Source organism: Mytilus galloprovincialis, chromosome 13, assembly GCF_965363235.1.
Source record: "Mytilus galloprovincialis chromosome 13, xbMytGall1.hap1.1, whole genome shotgun sequence".
NCBI lineage: Eukaryota > Metazoa > Mollusca > Bivalvia > Mytilida > Mytilidae > Mytilus > Mytilus galloprovincialis.
In genome coordinates, this window is record NC_134850.1 from 71,536,637 (window position 1) to 71,564,574 (window position 27,938).

The following is a 27,938-nucleotide window of genomic DNA, read 5'->3' on the forward strand; positions in this document are numbered from 1 at the left end:
TACAAATTGCACCATTAACACTTCTTCTTCTTCTTTTAATATTTTACCTGAACTTAAACATTGATACTTTCCCAATATTTATCCAATTCATATTAGAACATTAATGAATATCCCTTTGCAATACAACTTTATATTTTTATCCAGCTACCGGTATAGTCATTAAAAAAATCACCGGTAAATAACCTATACATCATCAGAGAGCTTTGCTTTCATCATTTCAAATTTTAATGCAGATATTTAATCCCTCATAAGGATATTGTTGATTTATCTGTTTATTTCAAAAATAAGTATTGAAATGTGAAACAAAAGCTTAATGCCTGTCATAATTGTGGGATATAAAATGTGCATAAAAATATACTCAATGTCTGTCATGTCTGTCCCACTATTTTCAGTTGCTTTCAACAAAATCATGTACATGTACTGTGTCATGGAAAATACATATTTTCATGGTTTTCGTGGGTAAAGATGAACCAATTTAGCTCAACATAAAACAAATTTTGTATGGTGCAGACTTTGAAAAGCTTTTCTCCTGTTTTGCAGCGAGTACAAATAAATTTCATATTTCCAATTATGTACATATATTGTTATTATCTTGTAATTTACCCCTGGCATGCCTGGCAAATTTAGATTTAGATGTTTAAATCCAAAAAGTTGTCTGATTTTTGAAAGAAATCAAAAGTTCAAATGTAAACATGGATAGTGGAGATCTAGAGAACCCCAAAATTAACTGTTATCCCAGTAGAAATATTCACATTACAGTTTGCTCAACATGGAAGTGAATAACAGGAGACTTTATTTGAAAAGATACAAATAAAGCAAAAATTATTTGTGTACAATAGTTGACTGATTGCTAGATAAATGGTTATATATATATAGTATATCCAAAGTACATGAATGTAGTCTGTATCTTTGAAAGGTTTCATGCTTATTCAACCCCTATCCTTTTTAACTAAGTTATATATTTTTCAAAATGAATGGAAAATATTTTTAGCTGTCAATATTGACCATTAACTTATTTATTTGTAATCCTGGCTTTAGTTGTAGCAATATAAATAGTTTATATGTATAGTATCTAACAGGATACGGCCCATACCATACCATTTCCTCAACTTCCTACTACACTTATACTACTCACTTTTTACATCTTTTGTTTACTGTTATATGTACAACTTCTTTTTTTAATAACCTATAACCTACCTTTTGTATTTGTTAAAATAACGATAAGCATGAATGGAAGTTATCTTAAAAAACACATAAATATACAATTTTGCGCCTGTCCCAAGTCAGGAGCCTCTGGCCTTTGTTAGTCTATGATAATTTAAATTTTAGTTTCTTGTGTATAATTCAGAGTTTAGTATGACGTCCATTATCACTGTACTAGTATACTTATTTTTTAAGGGGCAGGCTGAAGGACGCCTCCGGGTGCAGGAGTTTTTCGCTACATTTAAGACCCATTGGTGGCCTTCTGCTGTTGTCTGCTCTATGGTCGGGTTGTTGTCCCTTTGACACGTTCCCCATTTCCTTTCTCAATTTTTTTTATATACATCATCTTTCTTCTAGGACTGATTCAAATATGTTTCTGAACCAAATATTTTTCTGGTATAGTTGACCTATAATGGTTTACTTTTATAAATTGTTATTTGGATGGAGAGTTGTCTCATTGGCACTCACACCAAATCTTCCTATTTCTATCTTTACCTTTTAGAATTTGTATAACATGTATAAGATTATATTTTAGCAGCATTTTTTGTATTTTATATAGAACAGGTTAGATTTATGAAGTTTTGAATATGACATGTATCCATTACAAAGATATTCAATTTATACATGTAATTTACGATTTAGAGATTGAGAGGGGAAGGTACAAAAATCTGACAGTGTCAAAACGTATCTGAAAATTGTGTGGTACGAAATTCATTTTCTTCTTCAGTGCCACAAACTTTCAAATATTCGTCTTAAACTTTTTAAATGAAATAAAACAACGGTTTAAAAATTTTAGTGGTTTAGATATTAAATCACAATTTATTTGGCTTACATGTATGTCTTCTGAAGATATTTTCATACTCAAGAAACTCGGAGAAATATTGGAAAATTTATCCTCATATATAGGAAAGTTTCCTTAAATGGTATATAGATGTAGTAATGGGGGCTATGGGGCCCGGGCCCTCCCTTTCATGGGAAAAATTTGGTTGATTATATAGGGAACCATTGAAGCGTGACTGGAGCGGGCTCCCCTTAGGTCAGTCAGCGGGCCCCCACTTACAAAAAGTTCTGGATCCGCCACTGTTTGCTGTCATATTTTAAGAATCTGTACAATTGTGATCCATGAAACCAAGGCCATTTTCTCTTAAATTGATTCCATAAATTTATACAAAAGTTAATTCTGATAATAAGTAAGCAGAGCAATTCAGGTTTTTCATTCCTCCCTTGATTATAACAATGCATAGATCTATAAAATTGAGAAAGGAAATGGTGAATATGTCAAAGCGACAACCACCCGACCATAGAGCAAACAACAGCCGAAGGCAACCAATGGGTCTTCAATGTAGCGAGAATTCCCGCACCCGTAGGTGTCCTTTAGCTGGCCCCTAAAATATGCATAATAGTACAGTGATAATGGACGTCATACTAAACTCCGAATTATACACAAGAAACTAAAATTTAAAATCATACAAGACTAACAAAGGCCAGAGGCTCCTGACTTGGGACAGGCGCAAAATTGCGGCGGGGTTAAACATGTTTATGAGATCTCAACCCTCCCCCTATACCTCTAGCCAATGTAGAAAAGTAAAAGAATAACAATACGCACATTAAAATTCAGTTCAAGAGAAGTCCGAGTCTGATGTCAAAAGATGTAACAAAAGAAAATAAATAAAATGACAATAATACATAAATAACAACAGACTACTAGCAGTTAACTGACATGCCAGCTCCAGACCTCAATTAAACTGATTGAAAGATTATGTCTTCATCATATGAATATCAGGTACAATCCCTCCCGTTAGGGGTTTAGTATCATACTATCATAAAATATATGAGAAGAACATAACCCGTGTCATGCCAACAACTGATTTTTAGAAATAAATGTGTTTAGTTCCGATGCAAAGACCCTATCAGTGAATCAATGTTAAAGCCAAAATATGCAATCTTTAATGACATGACAACAGTATCGTAACTATATCCCCTTTTAATAAGTCTATTTAAAGGTTTTGTTAGTTTCTGAGGAGAATACTGACATTTTTGTGCTTTATAAAGAATATTTCCATAAAATTTTGGATGTGAAATACCTGAACGTATAAGATGTCTGCATGTTGAGCTATATTTACGAATTATTTCCTTATACCGGTGAAAAAATTTAGTAAATGTTTTGACCAGTTTGTGATATCGAAAACCCTGGTGTAATAATTTTTCAGTAATACATAAATTTCTCTCGCTAAAATCTAATACATTGTTACATACACGAGCGAATCGTACAAGTTGAGATATATAAACACCATAAGATGGTGACAAGGGAACGTCGCCATCTAAAAATGGATAATTAACAATAGGAAATGAAAAATCATCTCTTTTATCATAAATTTTTGTATTAAGCTTCCCGTTTATGATATAGATATCAAGATCGAGGAAAGGGCAGTGGTCATTGTTATCATTAGCTTTATTTAAAGTAAGTTCTACAGGATAAATTTCTTTAGTATACATACTGAAGTCGTCATTATTTAGAGCCAATATATCATCCAAATATCTAAAAGTATTGTTAAATTTTTGTATCAAATGTTGTTTTGATGGGTCTTTGCTAATTTTAGTCATAAATTGTAACTCATAACAATACAAAAACAGGTCCGCAATAAGTGGTGCACAGTAAGTCCCCATTGGAATTCCAATAACTTGACGATATACGGAATCTCCAAAGCGAACAAAAATGTTATCAAGTAAAAATTCAAGTGCATAAATAGTATCAAAGCATGTCCAATTGACATAGTTCTTTTGTTTATTGCTACTAAAAAATGATCTAAAAGAGTTTGAACATATGTACTCGCATTCCGACTTTTTAAATGCCCAGTTAATTAGGGATGTGAATTTTTTCTTAATAAGAATATGAGGCAAAGTGGTATATAGGGTAGAAAAATCAAAACTTTGAACTGATTCAAAATCACCAATATATGCATGCAATTTATCAAGTACTTCCAACGAGTTTTTGACACTCCAAAAGTAATTAATTCCACTATTTTCAAAGGCCTTATTTGAACAATTTATTACATGTTTCTTGCTACATTGAAGACCCATTGGTGGCCTTAGGCTGTTGTCTGTTCTATGGTTGGGTTGTTGTCGCTTTGACACATTCCCCATTTGGGTTACCTTTCTCAATTTTATGTACATTGTAACTAATGCTAACTGCATTCAGGTATTCCAGACAATAGATCAATCCTTTCTATTATATAAGATAGTACATGTATACAACACTGAACCCAAAATTTAATGACACTTGACCTTTTGATGTCTTATAAAAAGATGCAATAACACTAATTTCCTGTAAACATTTAAACTAACTGACCTCAACAATTAATCACATTTCAGAATAATTGAAAGAAAAAAATTGAAAATAAATCAAATTAATGACCCAGTCCTATTAGGGTGTAGTGTTTTTGTGCTACAAAAGAATGTGGTAGGAGAAAATCACAAACTCATTATCTGAAGAAACACACATGAGATTAAATGATGGTGAATGACCATGATGACCCAAGTTGACAAAAATAATTTTTGTGTTTTAATATCTACAGCTCATGACCATGATCAGCTACACTGTTTCTACTAAATGCAAACTTGTCATTATTTAACTACTGTGTAAAACAAAAATAGACCAACATAGTAAGCAACAACTAAGCTAAGGAGATAAGTACTTCGCCACAGCAGTCCGCACTATGAAAAATTTAACTACTAGAGTGAAGACCAATATTCTGACATTTTTCTTATTGGTCCAAACAAAGTTTTGCAAAAATTTACTAGTCCAAATGAAATTTTACTAGTCTGGCACATCGAACTAGTGGCTAACCCTGCAGACTTTTCTAGTGATCCCAGGTTTAGCCTTCCTTATTGGATATATAAGGTTATAAATATACATTTGTAGCATGTGAATAAAGAATGTCTACCCCCTCACTGTTGACATTTTGTATAAATTTATATTTATTAATAGAATTAAATATCAACTTTCTTGTCACTAAATTTGATTTCTTGTTGCTAAATAGTCTTCTTAACGCTACAGAGTCTTCTTGACGCTAAATTATTCTTCTTGTTGCTTATTAGTGAGATCGCTATTAATGTGATTAGTGATAGTCTTTCCTTCTGACTCAATTTTCTCATGATTAAACAACAGCTGTGGTTGTGGCTTCATTGTTTTTTATTTCAGTTTTTTTTAATAATTACCTGTGAAGTGTTAAAAGAACAAACTTGTTTATTAAAACAGTTATTAAGGCCATAATAAATAATAGGTTTGTTTGCCCAAACGCATACCTGCCAACTTTTGAAAATGCCCATGGGGGTTTTAGCGCGCCACAACAATTTCAAAGGTTAAAATTCTTTGCGACAACTATTTTGCGCGTGCTGTTTTGTAGTCTAGAAAAAGTGTCATATTTGCATGATTTGTAAGATGGACTTACATCCCTTTTTCTTAAGTTTATTTGCATGATTCTAGTTATTATATCAGCAGAAAATATGAACATGTAGCTGTAAGACCAGGAATTATTTTCATGTGTAAGGATACTAAATAGTTGTTGACTTTTCCAATTTAAAATTATACACAAAGAAGGACCTTTATCAGGTTGGGAACAACACATAGGGATCACCCCTCAATGTTTGGACATTAAAAACCACTTTTTAAGTACAAATGAGCACTGTGTGACATTCATATTATTTGAAGAAACTTTTCCCAAAGAACTATACATCTTATTATCTATCTGGTATTATATGGTCAACACATGTCCAAGAACTTTGATATGTTCTTGGCCTTATATCTTCTTTATTATTCAAAATAATAGGACTCTTCATTTAGAAAAGCTGTTCCAAATATAATGTCAGAATTTCCCATTTTTAAGTTAATAAATCTACATTTTTCTATTTTATTTTTTACAAGAGTGACCCCTTGACTAAGGGTAGTCCCTCATTTAAGGGATTCCTCATGTTGATGTGGGTGGGGGTGGGGGGTCCATGTGAAAAATAATGAATAGTACATTATACTTTAAATGATTGAATACATAAATAAAATTATGTTACAGCAAGTGTACATGTAATGTCAATAAATTAGTGAATAAACTACTATTTATTATATTCATGGTAGTACTGCATCATTGAAGTTTGTCAATCAGCCATGCTTTTATTCTTATTCTGTGTAAGAACCTCCTTGCAGTTGAAAAATCATTTGCCATGTTCACGTTTTTACAATTCTGACCAACAAACAGAGGAATACAACACAAGTTCAATATCTAGCATGTTAAAACAATCTTGAGAGAAAACGTTTTTGATTGGCTGATTAATTTGATCATGAGAAACACACAATTTGATTGGCTGAACACGATTTCCTCCATTGGACACAGTTCAAAATCGGGAACAACAATATTTTTCGTGTAGATTTTCACCAAATCGTGTTTTAGAGGGTTTTTCAGGAACACGATCGTGCAATCGTGACAAAGGGTCAAAATCGTGTAGTACACGCCTAAATCGTGAAAGTTGGCAGGTATGCAAACGCTACCTACCCAGAAAAAAGTTGCCTACTAAAATTCTTTTATTGTCCTGATTTAAAGAAGTTTTTTTTAATCAAAAAGGCATGAAAACTAATAAACATCTGATACTTCAATTTCTTTTTTTGAAAAAAAGAAAGTGCCTACATACCCTACCCACTGTCTCAACCTTTGGGTAGGGTTTGGGCAAACCAAAATATTTTTAAGTGTGGCCTAAATTTTATTTACATTTTGTAAAAAAAACAACTAATCAACACATCAGTGAGTCATAGTGTTTAGATGATTAAAATAAAATCATTTATACATTTTAAGAATTATTCATATATATATATATTTTAATATGCAATATTATTGAATACGGTTATTATACCGAATCTATAGACTTTAAATAGGTGCCTCAGTATTTGACTTTTTCTAGGGGTGCATTAATATTTTGACAAGGTGTCGATTTGACTTGTATCTATTCCAAATAATTATGACGTCTTGCAAGGCTATAATAAAAAAAAATCTGTGACGCCTTCCTACAACACTTGTACCCTGATAATTACTATTAATTTGTTTTCTGTGACGCCTTCCTACGACACTTGTACCCTGAAATTCTGAATGACAGAATGTAATCTCTAAAGTACTGTAGCTAGTTGATACCTCAATAAATTGTCTATACTAGAGCCTTATATTTTGGCCTGGTGCATTCTTAATAATTGTAAATAAACAAGGATTTGTATAAGAATAAGAATTCTTACTATAAATGACTTGTGAAGTTAGTCACTTTCAACATGCTCAAGCTGAGTATTAATTTTAGTCAGATTTTTACCTAAATACAGGAGAATCCTTCAGACATTCCTTGAAATCAACACTTGGTTTGGAAGGCATTTTGGTTACTGATTAAATTTCCGTTATATTGATCAGTTCGGGTGATTAGTCAATCATCTTCATCATTCAAGTTTACTCAACCACGAAATCCTCCTACTAATTGCTTCCCCTTGGACGAAAATAGTGCAGATGGCGCTGCTAAAAATAACGAAAAGTCAATTCTTATTTTTGTTATTTATCTGTGGGTTAAAAATTTGATTAAAACTAAATAAGTATCATGTAATTTATTTATTTTTCTTTCTTAATTTTGATAATATTTCCTACTTCCTGTGACCTTGCCCTACTTTCAACGTGCAGACTATCACCTGCAGACTTGCAGTATTTGGGAGGAAAAGCTGCTTAAAATATGTAAGAATTAAGTTTGCAACGTTATTCCATTAATTTCTATTTACTACAAGCTTCGAAGGATAATGTGACGACTTCGTATTGAGCTGTCAAACATGCTAAAACTGCGAAATTAGTTGACCTTGAATGACAAATACATGCAACCTTGCATTTTTCAGTGTCCTTGTCTCATTCATTATTTCCTGTTCGAAGATATTTAATTGTTAGGTTATATTTCTATCCGTTTGGTAAGTGCTGATAATAACAATAAAATCACTTCTGTCTAGAAAGATTTGCATCCTCATTGGACCAATCCTTTAAAAAATAAATTTTATACAGTCATTTAAAAAAAAGCTGTCTTCAAAATTATCTTCTATTGAATTTTAACCTTGTTAAGAGGTTGGTTTTACTGTTGCAAATTGAGGTTACAAATGATAGCTAGGAAAACAAATATTTTCTACAGTTAAGCTATACACCTTATCGCTATTTGTCAGCCATTACTGGATATCACACAGCTTCCCGTAAAATTTGGACGTCATAAAACAAAATATCTGACGCCACAATGGAAAAGTGATTTTTGTATGTGTCAAAAGGTTCAAGCGGCCAGGTCAGCCGGGATTAGCGATAAGGTGTATTGAGTATCAGTGTTGAGGGGGCCAGGACCTTTTTTCAGGACGTCAGGATCGGTGTTTTTAAGCTCGGGGTTTAACTTTTTTTTTAATTTCGGGACTGCAGGATTTCATGTTTTTAAGCTCAGGATTTCGGGATCAGGACCCCTCCAAGTCTTTAGTCTTAGTCTTAGACCCCCTCAGTGTTGTGTTGGCGATCCTTAAATTACAATGTAAATTAAAACAGTTACAATTTATGACATACAGTACTCTTCAAAAATATCGATTCGATAACTTTTTTCTCCGATTTCCGTGTTTCTCGGAATCACACCGAGTACCGCGGATTTCACTCCTAAAATCCTCCAAAGATTCTCTCCCAACACCGCGTGGCTGTTAATTGGTTTATTGCCCATCGGATGTACTTCAAATTAACGACGCGTGACAACATAATTGGATTACCCAGATAATTTACCTTTGAACATTTAATCGATCTTGGTTGCACAGGTGTACTTTAAAATCACGGTATTATAAATTGAACAAATGTTTTCCTTTCTTTGACAGATAAAGATGTGACAATATCATTTAGAATAAGATAATTATTATCCTTTATATTTGTGTCTTATGCCGTTATCTTTAAAATAGAACGTACATACGAAAAAGTATGAAGAAAATTGTTATTTTGTGTTTCTATTACAGTCCGGTCAGGTCATACATTGTGTAACTGTGTTCTTTCAGCAAGGACGATTTTGCCACAATTAGTTTCTTTTATAACTTATTCAATAAGCAATATCAGCGCATTAATTGTTCATTATTAAAAAATCAACTGGCTAATAAAATCATGTTGTTTTTTCGGTAACCCAAAGACTAATATTTTCACATTAATTATATAATAAATGTACTATAATTCTACCGGTGTTGGACAAGTTTATGACGCTCAATCATTTTACGTTTACAAAAGATGTTAAAAGTTGTGATGATAAGTAATCCGCTTATCGCTATCCGATAGGTCACTAATCCTTTAATTATTAATAAAATTTATCAAACCTCATAATTGCCCATCATAATATTCTATTCCAGTTAAATCAGTCATCATTTTATTTTCAAAATTTCCCAACCGCCTACAATTGGCATTTCTTTATCGTATTATCATGATTATTGTCATTTGAATACAATCAATCACCCCGGACAATTTCCATCATAATTTCAATTGATACATCACCAACTGTAAATCTATATTATTGACCATGGACATATAACTATAAATGTACTTTCTTTTTTGAAAGATAAAACATTAAAATTCAAATAGTTAAAAATGTGTTCACGTTTATTCGGATAAGAATTATATTTTCCCGATAAATCAATTGTAAAAGGACCTTCTGGAGCCTCAATACGATTGCACAAAAATGTCGTTCTGCAACTTTAGAAACCTTGAATGGACTTTCCCACGGTCGGCCAGAAAGGTCACCTGAGTTTACTAGTACGCGATATTTTTTCCCGCCCTTTAAAAAACTCGTGCTGTGGATAACATTGATGTTAACTATTTTTAGCATTTAACATTGTTAAGTAAGTCAAGTTCAAGTTCAACCCAAACTGTTGATAACTGAGATGTGTATCGTGGAATTGTCTTCGCACGGCAAATAATTGTTTTTAAAATCTTTTGTTGAAAATACACAAATTTACATTCATTGTGCGAAAGTTAATATTAAACAAAGTTGAATTAATGCAGCTGGAAGTATTCCTGTTGTAACGGAAATGTATTATTATTCTGCTATACTGCCAACAAATCGTAAAACGAAAATGCCGTTTATTTACAATTGTTAAGCATAACGAATGGTGAATAATATTTTCCTTTTTACTTGAATATACAAAACTTTCAAACACGTTATTTTATTTAACTGCTCAAATTATTTTAGCGAAAGTTTCCGGTTATTTTTACACAAGTATGCTCATTTCGTCAATAAAATATTAATTTACTGGTGAAGACATCGAGGTCAAAATTAAGTAGTTTTCATTTTTTATAAAACTTGAATACAATTGAAAGAATTAACAACAACATTTTGCTTTTAAATCTTTTATTCATTCCAGCAATTAGATAATCGTAAAAAGAAAATGCCGTAGATTTACACAATTATTACGGGGCAATTATTTTGTCTAATGAATGGTGAATACTTGCATATATAAAACTTTTAGACTTATAATTTTTAAATAAAGACTTTAACTTTGAAGTAGAATATTTTGTTTTCACATATTCCGCTATATTTTATAATACTTTTTTTTTTTAAAGCAAGTACATTAAGGTTAAGATATTTTTAGATGGGCTAACAAAAAATACGAAAATATTTTGACTTTAGTTTTTATTACCACAAATGAAATTTAATTAGTATTAAAGACATTTAAAATTATACACCTGTTTGACACTTAAACTGGTACAGAAGACCGGAAATATAATTCTTTATTACTTCAACCTTTACCTGTCAGGTAATCCAATTACCCATTCAGTCTTGTGCCGGTATAGATCAAAGTAGGATAAGGGCAATTAATTCCTCGGTGTAGAGAGTGAGCTCGTTATCACAATAAACATTTACCTGATTTTGGGAGAGATTACTCCCAAATTCCTCCCATCATTTTGGGAGGAATATCGGAGTTTTTCGGAGTGGCTCCGACATTTTCCTCGGTGTAGGGTGTGGGAGAGTTGGTACTCTTGAAGGGTACTGTAATTGCAAAGTAACTACCACAATAAAAAAAACAAAAAAATTTAATCTGGTCTTAGGAAACTTAAAAGTATAAACATCATCAATAAAAGTCCAGCTTCAAGTTCATGTGGATAAGAATAGTTTTATTTGTCAATCAAGAAGCCCACAAAGAGCAGAATGATTAATACAAATTATGATATATACACATTGATTGTGTTGATTACAGTAATGAAAAAAAACATGTGTTTGCACTTGTCCAGATGTCTTGAAAGGCAATTATACTTTTTTTGCTTTGACGCCTCAAAAGTTGCATCAACGTCCAAACTTATATACTCAGTTGAACATTCAGAGAAAATTTACTGCTTTAGTAAAACATGCTTCTTTTTCAGTATGAAATGTAGTTTTGCACCAAATTCGGTAAAATTTGAAATTTTCAAAATCAGACATGTTTCTGTCCAGTTATGATTAAAATTTCCACACCATTTGTATTCACTTCTACTGTGTATGCCTCTGTCGGTAAGAGCACTTCCAAACTCGAAGAAAGAATAGATAACTCAAATTTTATCCATTTAATATAATTAATACTGATAGACTTACTCAAAATCTGTTTGGACTTTTAGGTTTAGGTCTTAATGCAAAGGGGGGAAGCAAGGCTTCTAAAATGATCATATATTCCAGACAATTGTATATTGTCCGGTAAAAGTCCGGCTGGGCAAAGCATGAAATGGCCACCTACTTTTTAGTTTTCAAGGCTTTCTTATGAGACAATCATTTTAACACAAATTGCGATCTTTTTGACCCAACCTTTTGCTTTTAACAGCCACACTTGTCTGGTCATAAAAGTGACATGATGATTTAATAATTACTATCAAAACAATCTCTACTTCAATACTTTCTAAATTTCTATATCAAGGCTAATTAGTTGTTGAACAGCTAAAATCTACCTGTTCAGGTGACAGATAAACTATTTTCAGTACCGGACATCGTATATAAATTGATCGGTCTATTCACAATTATTTTCTTACATTTCAGCAGTTTGTATCTAATTGATTTAGTCCAAAAGATTAGATTTATAAGAAATATGTTTATAAACATGATCTGATGAAAAATTAAAAAAAGGTTTTAAATGAAAAATCGTCAGAACTACAAAGTATAAATTAGAACATGTGTGCGCAGGTTGGAAATTTAATTATGCATCCCACATTTTTTCAAAAATGTTAAAATTATCATTGATACCTGTATTTAACGTTTATTTCAAGCATTTTGTTGAAGAAATAATGTGGAAAGAGCTTCTTCACTCAGTCGTGCTTTGTAAATATACACAGATTTTACTTATCCGTTTCTGGTCCATGTTTTACCATTGTCAAGTCAACATCCGTTTTTTTTAGGAAAATGTGATTTTAAAAACGAATGTAAAGTTTTTGATAATGGCATTTTGCACAAATGAAGAGTCTAAGGCAGCCAGATATGAGCTTGCTGATGTGTACACTTCAAATGATGCACTGCCAATTTAACAGTTTATGTCAAATTATCAATTTATATCAAAGTAAAGTTTATTATTTTTTTTTTAAATCTAATGTCAATCATTGGGATGGCCAACTGATTACCATATTCACCTTTTGTGACTTAGTATTAAGGGTTTTAAATCGGGATCAGATATAAAATGTCCGACTGGCTCAAATATTTTTTGGAAGCCCTGGGGGGAAGTGGTCTTCACTTTGTATCCTTTAATTTTTAATGCCATTTTCTCTATTCTTAAGTTATTTTGCCAATTAATAAGTACAAGAATCATTCAAATAAAAGAAATAAAGGCTGATTAGCTCAACATCTGTATAATATACATGATATATACCAAAAGAAAGAAAAGATTGATGAGTTAATTTCAAGAGTAAAAAAACATTTTTAGAGCACACAGAAAAGCTACAAACAATGAAACCTTTAAAAATCTGGTCAACATCAGCACTAAATCCCCCATGAAGATTTTTAAATGTTGGCAGGTCTGCATAAACAACATAAAAAGACACAAAACTGAAAGTTTATTTTTTTTGTAGAGCACCATGCCAGTAACAGCTGTAAAAGCACGTCAGATTTTTGACAGTCGTGGAAATCCAACAGTGGAAGTAGATTTAAACACCGAAAAAGGTCAGTTTTAAATCAGTCACTTTAGTCCAAGATTGGATCGAATTTTGTCTACATGTAAAAAGTTCCACTTTATAGATAGAAAAAAAATCAATTAAATTTACCTTTTGAAGTAATAATGAATTGTACAATGTAAACTTATCACATAACTTGTTAAAGAATAAGCAAACTAAGTATGCTAGTCATTGAAACTGCAATCAAAGTAGAAATGGTGTTATAAATAATGTTTTGTGTATTATACAGGTCAATTTAGGGCAGCTGTACCAAGTGGGGCATCAACTGGTATTTATGAAGCTTTAGAACTGAGAGATAAAGATCCCAAGGCATATCATGGAAAAGGTAAGTTAAAACATTACTCAACTGTCAGATTTGGGTAGAGTTATAAACATAAAACTAAAAAGAAGATACTATGGGTAGATTTAAAACTCATAAGTCCAAGAGAAACTAATAACACCAAGGCAAATAAAGATAAAAATCCACAAAAAAACTGAAGACTGGGAAAACAGAACCCAACCATAAACATGGGATGATTTCTAGTGTTCTAAAAAGGAAAGCAGATCCTGCTCCATATGTGACACTAGTCACATTGCTCATTGTAATTGGAGAAATTGTATTGGTATTTTTAACAAGTCAATAGATAATGTGATAGCGAACCATCTATTTGTTGGTTTGGAATATCAACTGAGATCTAAACATCTATTGAAGTACAAAAAAAATGTAGGTATGTAATAAATATTGTTAATGGAAATGATTAAAACCTGGTTTTACAATGGCTGTGTTTAATATGAATTTATGCCAGGAAAAATCCCATTTAAACAGAAAAACATCAGAATGTCTAAGATTGGTTAGCGTAAAATCTTAATTAAATGTCTTTGGGTTGTTTTCCTGCAGGAGCATATATTCATTCCACTTTTCGTGCTTTTATAACATAAAATTCCTAATGCTACCTCTTTGTTTGTATAATTCATTCGTCTTTGTTGCCCTACATGACTTGTTTATAGGTCAATAAGCTTCCTTGTTAGGTAAAAGGTGAATTGAAAGACATTTGATTGTTATATATTTACTATTTTTAGGTGTATCTAAGGCAGTCTCCAACATCAATGACATCATTGCACCCAAATTACTGGCTTCAGTAAGTTTGACTTTTATGTAAAACTGTTTCTAAATAAACATCATCATGCAGTTTACTGTGGATTCATTATTAGTCATTAATTTGAAGGGTATAAGTAAACTACAAATATGAGGGTTCAATGAAGTATATATTTTTTTTAAAGCATGTCTAGGTTAAAGTATCAACAAAAATATAATCTTTCCTCATTTCACAAAAATTGGTACCCAATAAAAAATAAATGAATCCACAGCATACTAAAAACTATTGTGTGTATGATATAATCAATATTTTGTTGAACTTATATATATATAGGAGAGAATTTTTAAAAAATTTGATCTTTGATATCATTACGCTTTTGAGATATATCTTAGCTAATCCTCATACAATAGATCTATGTCACCTGTACAAAAAAGTTGCAAGTTTCTAAAAAGATTTTGTAGAAGTTATATATATTTGTCTTCTGATGAAGAGAACAAAATTTGTAAAAAGTAATTGAACATAATATTCAAAACAAATAACTGAATGTATAAGAATAATAAAAGCAGCAAATTAACAGCATATTAAGGTTGAAATTGGAAAAATTAATTAAATATTTTTACTTTCTTCCAGGGATTAGATGAGTCAGACCAAACAGCTGTGGACCAATTTCTTCTTTCATTGGACGGAACAGAAAATAAAGGTATAGTAGTAACAATACATTCTTAAAAATTTGTTATATGTTAGTTTTATAAAGGATATTTCAGAGTTCATATAGTAAATTTGAGAGAATGACTGACTTAAATTAAGTTTAATATTTTTTCTCCTTTAAAATCAGTGAGTTAAGAAATTTCTTGTATGTTAAAATTTTGATTTTCCAATGAAATTTAGATTGAACTTTGTCATTGATTTTGATTGTTTTCCCTTTGCTAGAATTTAAATTTAAAGTTCATAAGCAATGAATAAAATATAAAACCAGAGGTATGCATATTTTTTTTTTCTCCAGATAAACTTGGTGCTAATGCTATCCTTGGTGTTTCAATGGCAGTTTGCAGAGCAGGTGCAGCCAAAAAGGTATTCTATATAAGATAGAAACAATAATGTGTATTCTAGATATGTAAATGCGCCAAACAAACTTGCTGGTCGGGTTGTTGTCGCTTTGACACATTCCCCATTTCCATTCTCAATTTTATTACAAACACAGGATACTCCAGTTACTATATCCATGCCTACTCTGTATTACAGTTAAGAAATTTGCTCTTGAACCATTTACATTAATTTTGTATTCGTTTTAAAAGCGGTGATGATTTTTCACAGGCAAGGGCTGTTAAGCCTGTGGTAAGCTTCAACTATTAAAACTAGCAGTGGTAGAGCTTTGCACTGAGGTAGCTTACAGCAAACATCAATTGATCAATAAATAAAAATTAAAATAATTGTTATGAAGGACCAATAACTGTTGAATAATTTCATTAAGTTATGAAATTCATTTTATATTCTTTTTACAGGGAGTTCCTCTTTACAGACACATTGCTGATTTAGCAGGAAACAAGAACTTAATCCTCCCAGTTCCAGCATTCAATGTAATAAATGGTGGTAGTCATGCCGGTAACAAACTGGCCATGCAAGAATTTATGATTCTCCCAACAGGTATGTATAGGTCTATAAAACAAGAACTTAATCCTCCCAGTCCCAGCATTCAATGTAATAAATGGTGGGAGTCATGCCGGTAAAAAACTGGCCATGCAGGAATTTATGATTCTCCCAAAGGGTATGTATCTATAATACTAAAATAACGAGGTCCAATTTATCAGCCGTCATGGGGTAAAAACGACAAATCAAAGAATTCAACTTTATTTAAAGCTAATATAGAACAATGGTGTTGATTAAAAATTACACCACTCCAGACCCTTTTGTTTTCCACATAATCAATATTGCCAATAATAAAACAAGTTCTGAATCAAATCCGATACCTATACGAATAGTATATTCACCTATTACCTTATCTGTACGTTCAGCATATGACAGGCACACCACCAAACGGTGTATTTAGGATTTCGCTATATACACAGGTCATACTTACGGGGTTGACACTTTAAATTCAACCATTGTCACATTGTTCCCTATTGTAGTATTTTAATCAGTATGACTGTCTAAATTAACAATACAAATAATAAAAATCTGGACTTAAAATAAGGCGTATATGTACAGTTTTCAATTTGATAACCGACATGACGTAAAACAGGGAATTAAAGGATCCAACTTTATTTATAACTAATATAGGACAATGCTGTTGATTAAAAAATACTTCATTTTAGGCTCTTTTGTTTTCAAAATAATTAAATATTACCAATAATTGATAAGTTCCAGTGCATCTTAATGACTTGATCAGATGACAATACCAATACTAAAATAAGGCTTACGCATAGTTATATAATTTAATTCAGTCACAGACCCGCAATATCACGGGTGTGTTCTAGTCACTCCAAAATACACAACTTTCCTATTTGTTAATTTATGCACACAAAGTATAAACATTTTATTTTCTATGATCTACTTATCCTGTCTGTCTCTGTGTCTCTTTTATCAACTCATTAGTAATTATACTGTTTTACCTCTGTCTGTCTGTCAGTCCATCCATCAGTCCGTCTGTCCCATGATAGCCAAGTTGAAATTTTTTTCGCATTTTTCTCAGGAACTATACTACAAGGATTGCTGAAATTTGTTTTCAGGGTCAATATAAGTCAGCTTAACTGTGTGATGCGTTTTCAGATTTACCACTCAACAACTTCCTGTTTACCGAATGCTTGTATCATTTTACACATGATAGCCAAGTTGAAAATTTTTCGTCACATTTTTCTCAAGAACTGCACTACAAGATTTCTAAAATTTGGTTTCAATGTTTATATCAGTCAGCTATACCGTGTGATGCATTTTTAGATTCATCACTCAACAACTTCCTGTTTACTGAACACTTAGATATTTTTACACTATTAAGATTATCCACTTGCGGCAGGGGTATCATCAGTGAGCAGTAGCTCACAGTTTCACTTGTTATTCAAGAGTAACACATGTACTTTGTTTACTATGTAATATGCATGCAAGAAAATCTTTTCAGCAGATTAGACACTTATTCGTAAAATGTTAAATGATTTTATAAAATAAGTATCTGTAATAATTAAACACTTTCAAAAGTAAAAAATTTTAAAAAGCCGGTGATTTACTTTGATAAACAAAACAAATCTTGGAATTACTCGTACATTAGTGTTGTCTCAAAACATCAGGTTATCATTTCATCTTTAGAATAGAAGAAACGTTTGCAATGTTTGAGAAATTTACCATTTTGAGTCATAAAAATAGTTTTATTTTTAAACTGTTGCCTTCCCTTAACTGTTCTTGAACTGTTCTTGATCATTTTTAGTAAAATGGTAAGAAAATTCATGAAGAAAATGCAATAAAACAGTCAAAACAAGTTCAATTGATGCTTTGAATCTAGTGTGATTTCAACAATTTATTTTTTTGTATCCTTTTTTGATCCTTGCTCACAACCTCAGTGTTTACTGGCTAGTGAATACAGTTGTAGAACTACTTAGACCACTTGGCCGCTACATGCTAAGATAATTCATGTAGGGAAAGTTATTTTTATAATATACACTCTCACTTTAAAAGCTAGTTGGACAATCTTATTTCTATTTATGTTTTATTTTTCAGGTGCTAAATCTTTCACAGAAGCCATGAAAATGGGTTCAGAGACATACCATCATCTGAAAGCTGTCATCAAGAAAAAATATGGACAGGATGGTAAGATTCTGAGTGACCGTTGATCAAATTTCTCTTCAATCAATGTAGAAGAGAATGGGATGATTATTTGCTTTTTGGTTTCTTGAACTTTTGGGAACTTTGCATTTAAATATGCAAAGGGCTGTTCTGATATTAGTCTTGCTGAGCAAGTGGAGCCACCCAAATTCATTAATTGTTGGGGGTTTGCATTCCTGTAGAAATTTTAAGTGTATAGTAAATTTTATATTTTGAATGGTTGGGGCCTCCCATGCCCTTGTGCCTTAATAAACAAACAGCCTTTTATGTAATTATTGTAGCTAGGAACTGGATATGTTTGTAAATCACCGCAAATAAAAACAAAAACTTAATTAAGATATTCACTAAAAGTAATTTAAACTGAAAAAAATAAATTTGTTCAGTCAAATGAATGGTGAGGATTTCTAAGGGGTGTGTTAGTACATTTGGAAAGAATGAAAATTATTATATTAATACATTGTTGATTTTTTTGGCAGAAACATTTGTGTTTAAAAAAAGAACAACAGCCATCAACCATCCACCTAAAAGGAAAAGAAAAAAATATTTACTTGATAATTTTATACACAATACAAAGGCACCTTACAAAACCTAAACTCTGTCAGTTTAATTAAAAGCATACATATGGTTGTCCTAAATGAAAAAAGCTTGCAATATTTTGAGATATTTGTTTGGTTATAAACTACAAATGAAATTCATAGCTTGTATTTCTTGTCAAGAACAAATTTTCAACTATTTTCATTTTCAGCCTGCAATGTGGGTGATGAAGGAGGATTTGCACCAAACATCTTGGACAACATGGAAGGTTTAGATTTACTGGTACAAGCTATAGAGACAGCCGGGTATACTGGAAAAATCAAGATCGGCATGGATGTAGCAGCATCAGAATTCTGTAAAGAGGGAAAATACGATTTAGACTTCAAAAACAAAAACTCTAATCCTAAAGATTTTGTAAGTTAATTGTAGTGTCAATAACTTTCCTTGAACTTCTGGCCTCTAAAGTTAAGATCAGTGTTTCTTTTAGTACTGAGATAACCTTAGTACATACAAAAAGTACAATTCATATAACACAAAGGAAATTTAGAAAAAAATCTAATGCACAGTAACCCTAACTCCCACACTAATATGAAGTATAAGTTCACAGCTGTGGCTGGTTTAGTTGAAAATGTATGAATAAAAAGATGTGGTGCGATTGCCAATTTAGACAACTATACAAAATGGTCCAAAAGACATTGATTCAAGCAATTAAAAACCACTCTAAGACCTTCAATAATTAGCAAAATCCATATCAGATAGTAAGCTTTAAAAAGCCTTGACATGTCAAAGTTAAAGCATTTTTGTGTACAGCATAATGTTAGTTTCTAAACTATAAAACCAGAGTTATTTACTTTAATGGTTAGCATTGTGTAACAGCTTTTAAATTTGACAAGTCTGTTTTGTAAAGTATATTATAGTGCTGTATCTTTTGAGAGCACAAACACAGGACTTACTTTTAGTCTATGACTTATGTTGTGATTGAGGATTTTGTATATTTTTCATTACAGTTGTCACCCGAAGCTTTAGGAGACCTATACAAAGATATGGTAGCTAAATATCCAATCGTATCAATAGAAGATCCATTTGACCAAGACGATTGGTCAGCATATACTTCACTAACTGGTGCCACACCAATACAGATTGTAGGGTAAGGTTTTTATCTCAAAGTAGAAATCGTCACAAGGACATGTGGTATGATTACCAATGAGACCACCATCCAAATGAAATTGGTGTGAAGAAATATTAGACAGCTCTCTCGCAAGCAGAAAAGACTGTGACACATAAGTGCATATGATACACCACAAGCACATGGAGTAAAAATCTGTAAACCTTTAAGATATTGAATTGTGTATAAATTGTTAAGTAGGCAATCAGCTTTGTTCATATACTCAAATATTTCATCTTTATGCTTGTTCTGTCTTGGTAATAGGTCTTTTTACTAAACATTCCAAAAACTAAATGCTATACACATTGATTTGGTTGATTTATAATAGTGATCCAGAACTAAACACATTTAATTTAGACCCAGGATAACATATGAGCTGCGTCGGATAGAAATCGACCTTATGCGAGTGCACGTACACAGGTTCATGTTTAAGACTTTGATCGATTTCGGAATAATTTTAGATATAAAAGCTGCATTTTGGTCCGTTTTAAAGGGTTGTCTTCTTCTGCAAATCTACCTTTGGAACAATTACAGACTTTCCGTAAAAATTATTTCAACCCAAAATAGGTTAACAGAGGTATTAATTTTCGTTTGCATTAGGTCGATTTCTATCCGACGCAGCTCATATGAAATTGTCATTTTACATTTAAATTTAAGGAAAATGCAACCACTCAAAATCATTATTTTAAATGCCTCACATCACACCATGATAATCAATTTTGGAACCGCCCTTACTTTTAATGGCATACTATATTTAAATGTGAATATTTGTTGATTACAGAGATGATTTGTTGGTGACTAATCCAAAGAGGGTACAGAAAGGAATTGACATCAAGGCTTGTAACTGTTTATTGTTAAAAGTAAACCAGATTGGTAGCATCACAGAAGCAATCCAGGCGTAAGTTGTCACAAAAATATGTTCAATGTATCAAATTAAAAAAAAAGGACAAAAAAGAAGATGTGATATGATTGTCAATGAGACAACTCTCCACAAGAGACCAAAATGACACAAAAAATAACAACTGATTTTCAATGAGACAACTCTCCACAAGAGACCAAATGACACAGAAAATAACAACTATAGGTCACTGTACCAGGCCTGGGGCCATTACATTGCAATGTAATGCATTACATTACAATTACTTTGTGATTCTTACATTACAATTACATTTTTTCTCACATGTAATGCATTACATTACAATTACTTTGCCTGTGTAATGCATTACATTACACATTACTTTTTCAATTTAAAAACTAAAAACATTTCAAAAAACAGATTTTTATAAGAATTTGATAAATATTACAGGGGTATATGTAGATATATATACAGTGTTAGTGACATAGACTTCAAATACTGGTTAATCAATATGTCCATTGAACCTTATTATCATAAGAGGTTCAAAAGTGATGTCATTAAGAAAACAGCGATCAGTTCTGTACACCTTTCTGGCAATACTAAAAAGCCTTTCTACAGCAGCTGATGTGTGTGTAAATACTTGATAGCTGTATTAGCCAAAAAAGAAAGGCACACTGAATTTGACTTCCATCATTCCAGTGCATTGATTGAAATTTCTTCACATGGCTCAGACAAGTAGATGTCAACATCATGTACTGCACCATACCTGTGTCTATACTCTTTGAATGAGGAGTAGGAGGCACTGGAAAAGTCACTTTTAAGATTCTTAGGTGGTGGTAAAAAATAAATAAATTATCATATAATTTTGTTTCTTACATTGATCACTTAATCATTAAGACATCATTAAGGGATTTCAAAGGAATATAATAAATGTGTCATTAAAGGATTATCATTTGAAATGCTTAAGGGATCTGTGAGGACAAACATAAGTTGAGAAGATTTGATTGCAATAAAAACATTTTGATATTAATTAGGTGAAATAACAACACAGACAGGACCCAAACCACAGTTTGGTTTAAAAATGTTGTTTGACATATTCAATCTTTCACTGAAATACATGTAAGGTGTGTATAGAATTATGAAAATTTCATCTTCATATTTTTTCCATTCATCTATATAGTTTTGTTTGATAAATTTTTATAAGATTTTTCATTGAACACCAAACCACCAAACACCAAAATATTCCTAATATCATTTTAAACAAATATCAGAAACCAAAATCAAGACTTGATAATTTTAACCATTTTATATTTATTACCTTAATGTGTGTTTTAAAGATTGATGTAATTTAATTAATACAGTAATTAACTGTGACAAAAATTTTATTCCATACTTTCTTTTGTTTTTGTTAATATTTTATTTTTATTATACAATATTCTTCAATTTTATGTATTTTACCAATTTGTAATGAAAAGTAATGTACTGTAATGGAGGCATTACATCAATTTTTAACTAAAGTAATCATTACATTACATGTAATTGTAATGCAGAAAATGTGCATTACAAATTACTTTGCATTACATCCAAAAAATGTAATATTACAATGCATTACAATTACAAATTACCATTACCCCAGGCCTGCACTGTACAGCTATCAACAATGAACAAAGCCCATACCACATAGTCAGCTATAAAAAGCCTGAAATAAAAATGTAAAACAATTCAAATGAAAAAAACTTATGGCCTCATTTATGTACAAATATGTAACACATCAAAAACGACAGCTGTTCCAGAAAATACTTTGTCCCCCCCCCCCTCTATTTATTTATTTTATTTGTGTCCTGAACCCCACTCTTTTTGGCACAGAGCAACACTAAATTAAATAAAACAATACATATTATTGGGCAAAATTAAAGACTTAAAAATTATTTGTTTTATGTTGGGTAAATATGGGTTTATTGAAAAACAATCTTCAATCTAGGTTTGAACCAGTTTTAAACTTCTGTGTGTATTTGTATTATTATGATTGATATTTTATTGTTCAATGCTGTTATTTTTAAATGCTGTTTATGTTTTATAGTTGGAAAATGTCTAAGGATGTAAGCTGGGGAGTAATGGTTTCCCATAGAAGTGGAGAAACAGAGGATACATTTATAGCAGATCTTGTCGTAGGATTGTGTACTGGACAGGTAATAAGTCTAAATAAACATAGGGACCTTGGTGGCTGAGTGGTCTGAGTGGTTACTACTGTAATCACTAGCTAGTCAACACTGAGGTTGTGAGTTTGAACCCCACTCGTAAGGGTGCACTCGACTTCAATCTTAATTGACTAGTATTGTCAGTTTTCCTATGGAAGGTCGGTGGTTTTCTCCAGGCACTCTGTCTTCCTCCACCAATAAAAATGGCCACCACAAAATAGCCTAAATGCAGTGCTTAAAAGTAGCGTTAAAACACCAAAAATCTAAAATCAAATCTAAATAAACATTTGGTTATTTTGATCATTTAAGTATCGGGGCACCATGACAAGATAATATTTTCTGAATTTTATCTGAAATGTTTTTTTCTAAAGACTTTCTAATTGGAATTGGTTTTCATGCTAGGAACGATCCACCAAAATCTGTTCTTACAACTTGTCTGAAGACACATTTTCCTTATGTGTCTAAACAAGCTTTTGCAAAATACTTACTTGTCCAAATAAATTTTCACTAGTCCTAGGCATCAGACTAGTAGCTTATGATGCAGACTGTCTTAGGAAAGAAGATGAGTTTTAAAATTTGATCTTGATTATATTCATTCAAGCATGAAAGAAGGTCAGTTTGTCAGAATTAACCATCTTTTTTTTAGGTGAATACTTTAGCAGATTAATACTGATATTAGGTTTAATGATCAATTAGTTGTGTTGATAGTGTACATGTATCTGTAGAGCAGTTTTCAAATGACAAAATGCATTTAAAAAAATAAATTATAGAAAGCCAGTATTGAATATCTTTTGTAACAAAATTAAGATGTGTATCAAACTGATATGATTCTTTTTTTTAATTTAAAAATACTAAGAATGAACCTGACTTTTATTATTGCAGATTAAAACCGGAGCTCCATGTAGATCTGAAAGATTAGCAAAGTACAACCAGATCCTGAGAATTGAGGAAGAACTGGCAGGCAGCGCAACATACGCTGGAGAAAAATTCCGTTTCCCATATTAAACTATAGACTTTATTGTATTATTGTTTATATTGGTTACTAGTATTACTCAACTAGCATAAACTTTTTTAAAGTCATAGGCTTGTTATATGTTTTTTTACTAATTTTGTTTTCATATTTTAATTTTTGTAGTCTTATGTTTTTGGAATGCTAACTTGATCTCAGGTTTTGTTTTGTAATATTCCATTTAAATAAATTACATTCAAAATTTGTTTCCTCCCTGCATTCAAGTTTAGTGAAATTCAAACTTTGAATGAAAAGTTGTAACGGTTTGTTCGTGCCATATTTAGTTTTTTCTTTGAAATTAATGAGTTTTTATTCTAAAATGAAGGAAAGATGAATATGTTCCTCTCTGCTTGTTGCTTTATTACCAATATTCCACATAGATTGTTCTGTTTAAACATACATGGCACCTAAACACGGCTGTTTAAAATCAGGGTAAAGTGTAGGAAAATTACTTCTCACATAGAAACTAAATATTCCTCCCTTTTACATAGATCCCTTGTAGGGTACCATTTGTGTTTAAATAGATCCATCAATACTAGGTAAATCCCATGCTTTTTAAACAAGACTTTTCAAGTGCCCCAGTTTTTCCTCTCGCTTATTTCATGATTTGTTGTAAGGTATAGAAAGGCATTACTTCTTAGCATAATTTGATTTGAGTTTTACGTATTGTAATAATTAAACAATGTCTTAGCAGTCATACTAATGATAATATAAAAGTTTATTAATTTTTTCTTCAAATAACATGTTTTCAGTTAGATTTTGTTTTAGATCTGTTGTTAAGTCAATAGAAAAATTGTTAAAATGGTTATTTGGTGCAGATAAAAACACAAATGTTGTGAAAATTATCTCTGATTACATTGTAAAATGTAAATTTTGTGATACATATGTCTGTTTACAAGGTTAAAAGAAAGAATGAAAGATTTTTAGTCTGTTTTAAAATGTTGTATATAACCTGTACATATTGATGTTGTTTTTATTTGGCTTTATGCCAACTCCAAGTACATAACTAGTGCTAATTATTGGCCTTTGTCCTGACATAAACTGTCAGACAATGTGCTGGTAACCCAGTTATAGTGAGATAGGTTGCTTGAATGGTGAGAGAGAGAGAGAGAGAGAGTGGAAAATGGAAAAGAAAAGTGAGAGAGAGAGGGGGAGTGAAAAAAAGAGCAGGAGAGAGAGGGTGAAAAGACTCTTAATTCAGAATTAAGATGTCATTTTGTATATACATGTATATATTTGTTACTTTACAGGATTTGGTATTTACCAATATCCATCGTCACTTGATAAGTGTTATAGTGAAATCGTGAGATGTGTGTGTGTGTGTGAGAGAGAGAGAGAGAGAGAGCGAGCGAGCGGCAAAGGGAAACGATACTAAAGCGGGGTTGTTGAAAATATGTAAATATAAATGTATTTTAGATAGATTAGACATACAGCTAGTCTGAACAAGATACACAGAGCATATGAGAAATTTGAGTAAAAGGTGTGAGCAAAGATGAGAGAGAGATATATATTTAGTTTTAGAAACTTGGCTTACAGCCAAAGTGACTGAGCACATTTAGCACTAACAGAGATCAAAGTATGTTGAAGTAGTACATGTACTAACTGACAGCTTTGACTCATTAGAGTAGATATAGTATAGAGCCACACAATATTCATTTATAGTTCTTTCTTCTTTTTTTAGTTTCTTAGTTTTTATATCTATTTGCATTTTTTCTTTTCTTTTGATTTTTTTTTTTTTTTTTAAAGTGTCAGTGATAAAATGAAATTTACCAGTAGGACATAAAGAGCAGAGTATTTAGGTGAGATATTCTATTATGAAGTATGTGTGTAAATACTTCTTGCAAGACATTACACCAGCAAGGATTCTAATTTCAAATAGAAACTATGTTGCTTTCACTTTCCAATTTTCACCAACTTAAAAGAACTGTAAATAAATTTGATGTGGTTTTAATACTATTAGAATGTATGAGATGAAAGTTATGCTTGATGATTGAATGAGGATATTATTGTGTATGCCATGAAAGTCATATTTGGTAAGATGATTGAATGAGGAAATCATTGTCCTTGTAATGTTTTGTCTCAATTATAAACATGTAGTGTTCTGTCGTAAATTTATTTGTTATATGTATGGACCCCTTATTACTTACAAAGTTTGTTATTTTGTTTATTTATGTTTAGTTATGTAAAACTTACAGGTTAAAGGTGAAATCCATTAAGATTTTGGATGTAGATTTGTTACGAGTATGTTTTATTTATTTGGTGTTTATGATAGAAATGAATGATTTTTGATTTACTTCTAACTTTTTTTCTACAAGTTTATAATCCCAACTTCTTTGCACAAACTGTTCCAAACACTTCTATCTAGGATTTGAATATCTTTGATTTCAATATTTTAATTGTTATTTTTTATGACTGCCCAAGACATTGTTTCTCAAATCTCAATAAAAACTAAGAAAAATATTCTTTGTTTATCTGTTTCAAGATTAGTTCACTTGTTTTGATGAATACTGTTCCCAAAGAAAAATAGACAGCACCATCACTAAAAAAAATAATTCACAAAACACTACTTGCATGAGACGTGCCCTACCAAAAAACCTGAGGAACTTGGATGCTCTGGAAAAGTATGTAATACCCACTGGTATATGTCATTAATATTATTCATGCCAAGTAAAAATTAGCCTTGATGTCGTATTCAATTTGTCATTATCAATCAAAAGATGACGGGATACTCTGTTCAACTTAAAAAAAAGTCGTGGGTCATCGGTGGCTCAAATATTCCGTAATTGTCAACTAAATCATGCCAACATCAAAACTTCTATAAAAGAAAGGCGAAAGGAACAAGAATGTGTCCACAGTATACACATGCTCCATCCGCACTCTCATTTTCTATGTTTAGTGGACTAAAAATGGGATACAAACTCTAATTTGGCATTAAAATTAGAAAGATCATATCAAAGGGAACATGTGTACTAAGTTTAGGATGATTGGACTGCAACTTCATCAAAAACTTTATCCTGAAGTGGGACAGATGGACTGACACACAGACCAGAAAACATAATGCCCCTAATGGAGCATAAAAGACAAACAGACAAATAATACAAGACACAACATAGAAAACTTAAGCAACACAAACCCCACCAAAAACTTGGGGTGATCTCAGTTGTTCTGGAAGGTGAGGCAGATCCTGCTCCACATTTGGCACCAGTCATGTTGCTCATGTTATTACAAATTGGTAAATAGTTGCACTCTTGAAGTGGGAAGGGGATTGTAGTTATGACAAAAAGAACATCTGATATTATCTGAAACAGTTATTCCATAATGGTCAACCAACTTGTGATGGTGTCAATAGCATTTATGAAGGGATGATTAACCTACACCATTTGGAACTCATGGTTTAATAGCCTCCTTGTGAGCAGCAACCCTCTATCAAGGAAATACAAGCCCAGGAGTATCTGCAGGCACTAACTGTATCTGTTGTATTCTTTATTTCTATTTAGATGGGATAGATGTGTTCAACATATAGTCACCAATTTTTATACGACCCCAAAAAAATTTTGGGTTTGTATAATGGTATGATGTCGTCGTCTGCGTCGTCGTCATCCGAAGACACTTTGGTTTCCAGATAATAACTTTAGTTTAAGTGAATAGATCTTAGATTTTTTCAGAAGGTTCAATACCACAAAATGAAGGTTGGGATTTATTATGGGGATGATGGTCCGAACTGTTTAGGAATTAGGGGCCCAAAAGGGGCCAAAACAAGCATTTTTCTAGTTTCAGGATAATAACTTGTTTACCAGTATTTCAATTGCTCTGAAAGTATACTGCAATGTTTAAAATCACAAGTAGAAGGTTTGGATTCATTTAAGGGGATATGGGGCCGAAGTTTAGGAATTAAGGGCCAAAAAGGG

General features: G+C 31.8%; 2 protein-coding genes across 3 annotated transcripts in view; one reads left to right on the forward strand and one right to left on the reverse strand.

Annotated features, from left to right (window-relative positions):
• LOC143056550 (arf-GAP with coiled-coil, ANK repeat and PH domain-containing protein 2-like) overlaps nucleotides 1-7,727 on the reverse strand; it is a 75,002-nt gene extending 67,275 nt beyond the window's left edge. Inside the window, exon 1 of the mRNA XM_076229642.1 lies at nucleotides 7,546-7,727. Coding sequence (XP_076085757.1) covers nucleotides 7,546-7,604 — 59 coding nt within the window. The 5' untranslated portion in view covers nucleotides 7,605-7,727. The remainder of the gene's footprint in view (nucleotides 1-7,545) is intronic.
• Nucleotides 7,728-7,813: 86 nt separating this feature from the next.
• Nucleotides 7,814-26,490, forward strand: LOC143056549 (enolase-like). 2 transcript variants are annotated; one of them, XM_076229640.1, is made up of 13 exons: nucleotides 7,814-7,952; nucleotides 13,281-13,371; nucleotides 13,612-13,707; nucleotides 14,442-14,500; nucleotides 15,089-15,158; nucleotides 15,462-15,529; nucleotides 15,961-16,102; nucleotides 18,164-18,253; nucleotides 19,014-19,216; nucleotides 19,810-19,949; nucleotides 20,749-20,865; nucleotides 22,904-23,012; nucleotides 23,904-26,490. In XM_076229640.1, exons 2-13 carry the CDS (start codon nucleotides 13,287-13,289, stop codon nucleotides 24,024-24,026), a joined length of 1,302 nt encoding a protein of 433 aa, XP_076085755.1. In that variant the 5' UTR covers nucleotides 7,814-7,952; nucleotides 13,281-13,286; the 3' UTR covers nucleotides 24,027-26,490. The 2 variants fall into 2 exon arrangements, with proteins under 2 accessions (XP_076085755.1, XP_076085756.1); XM_076229641.1 differs by lacking the exon at nucleotides 7,814-7,952 and adding an exon at nucleotides 8,111-8,176.
• Nucleotides 26,491-27,938: the final 1,448 nt, after the last annotated feature.

What these genes read in the sequence shown, in the direction of transcription:
- LOC143056549 (XM_076229640.1), top strand. Translation starts at nt 13,287, where the DNA reads ATGCCAGTAACAGCTGTAAAAGCACGTCAGATTTTTGACAGTCGTGGA. An exon ending in ACTCTAATCCTAAAGATTTT is followed by an intron (nt 19,217 to 19,809) that starts GTAAGTTAATTG and finishes TTTTCATTACAG; the next exon opens with TTGTCACCCGAAGCTTTAGG. An exon ending in ACACCAATACAGATTGTAGG is followed by an intron (nt 19,950 to 20,748) that starts GTAAGGTTTTTA and finishes TGTTGATTACAG; the next exon opens with AGATGATTTGTTGGTGACTA.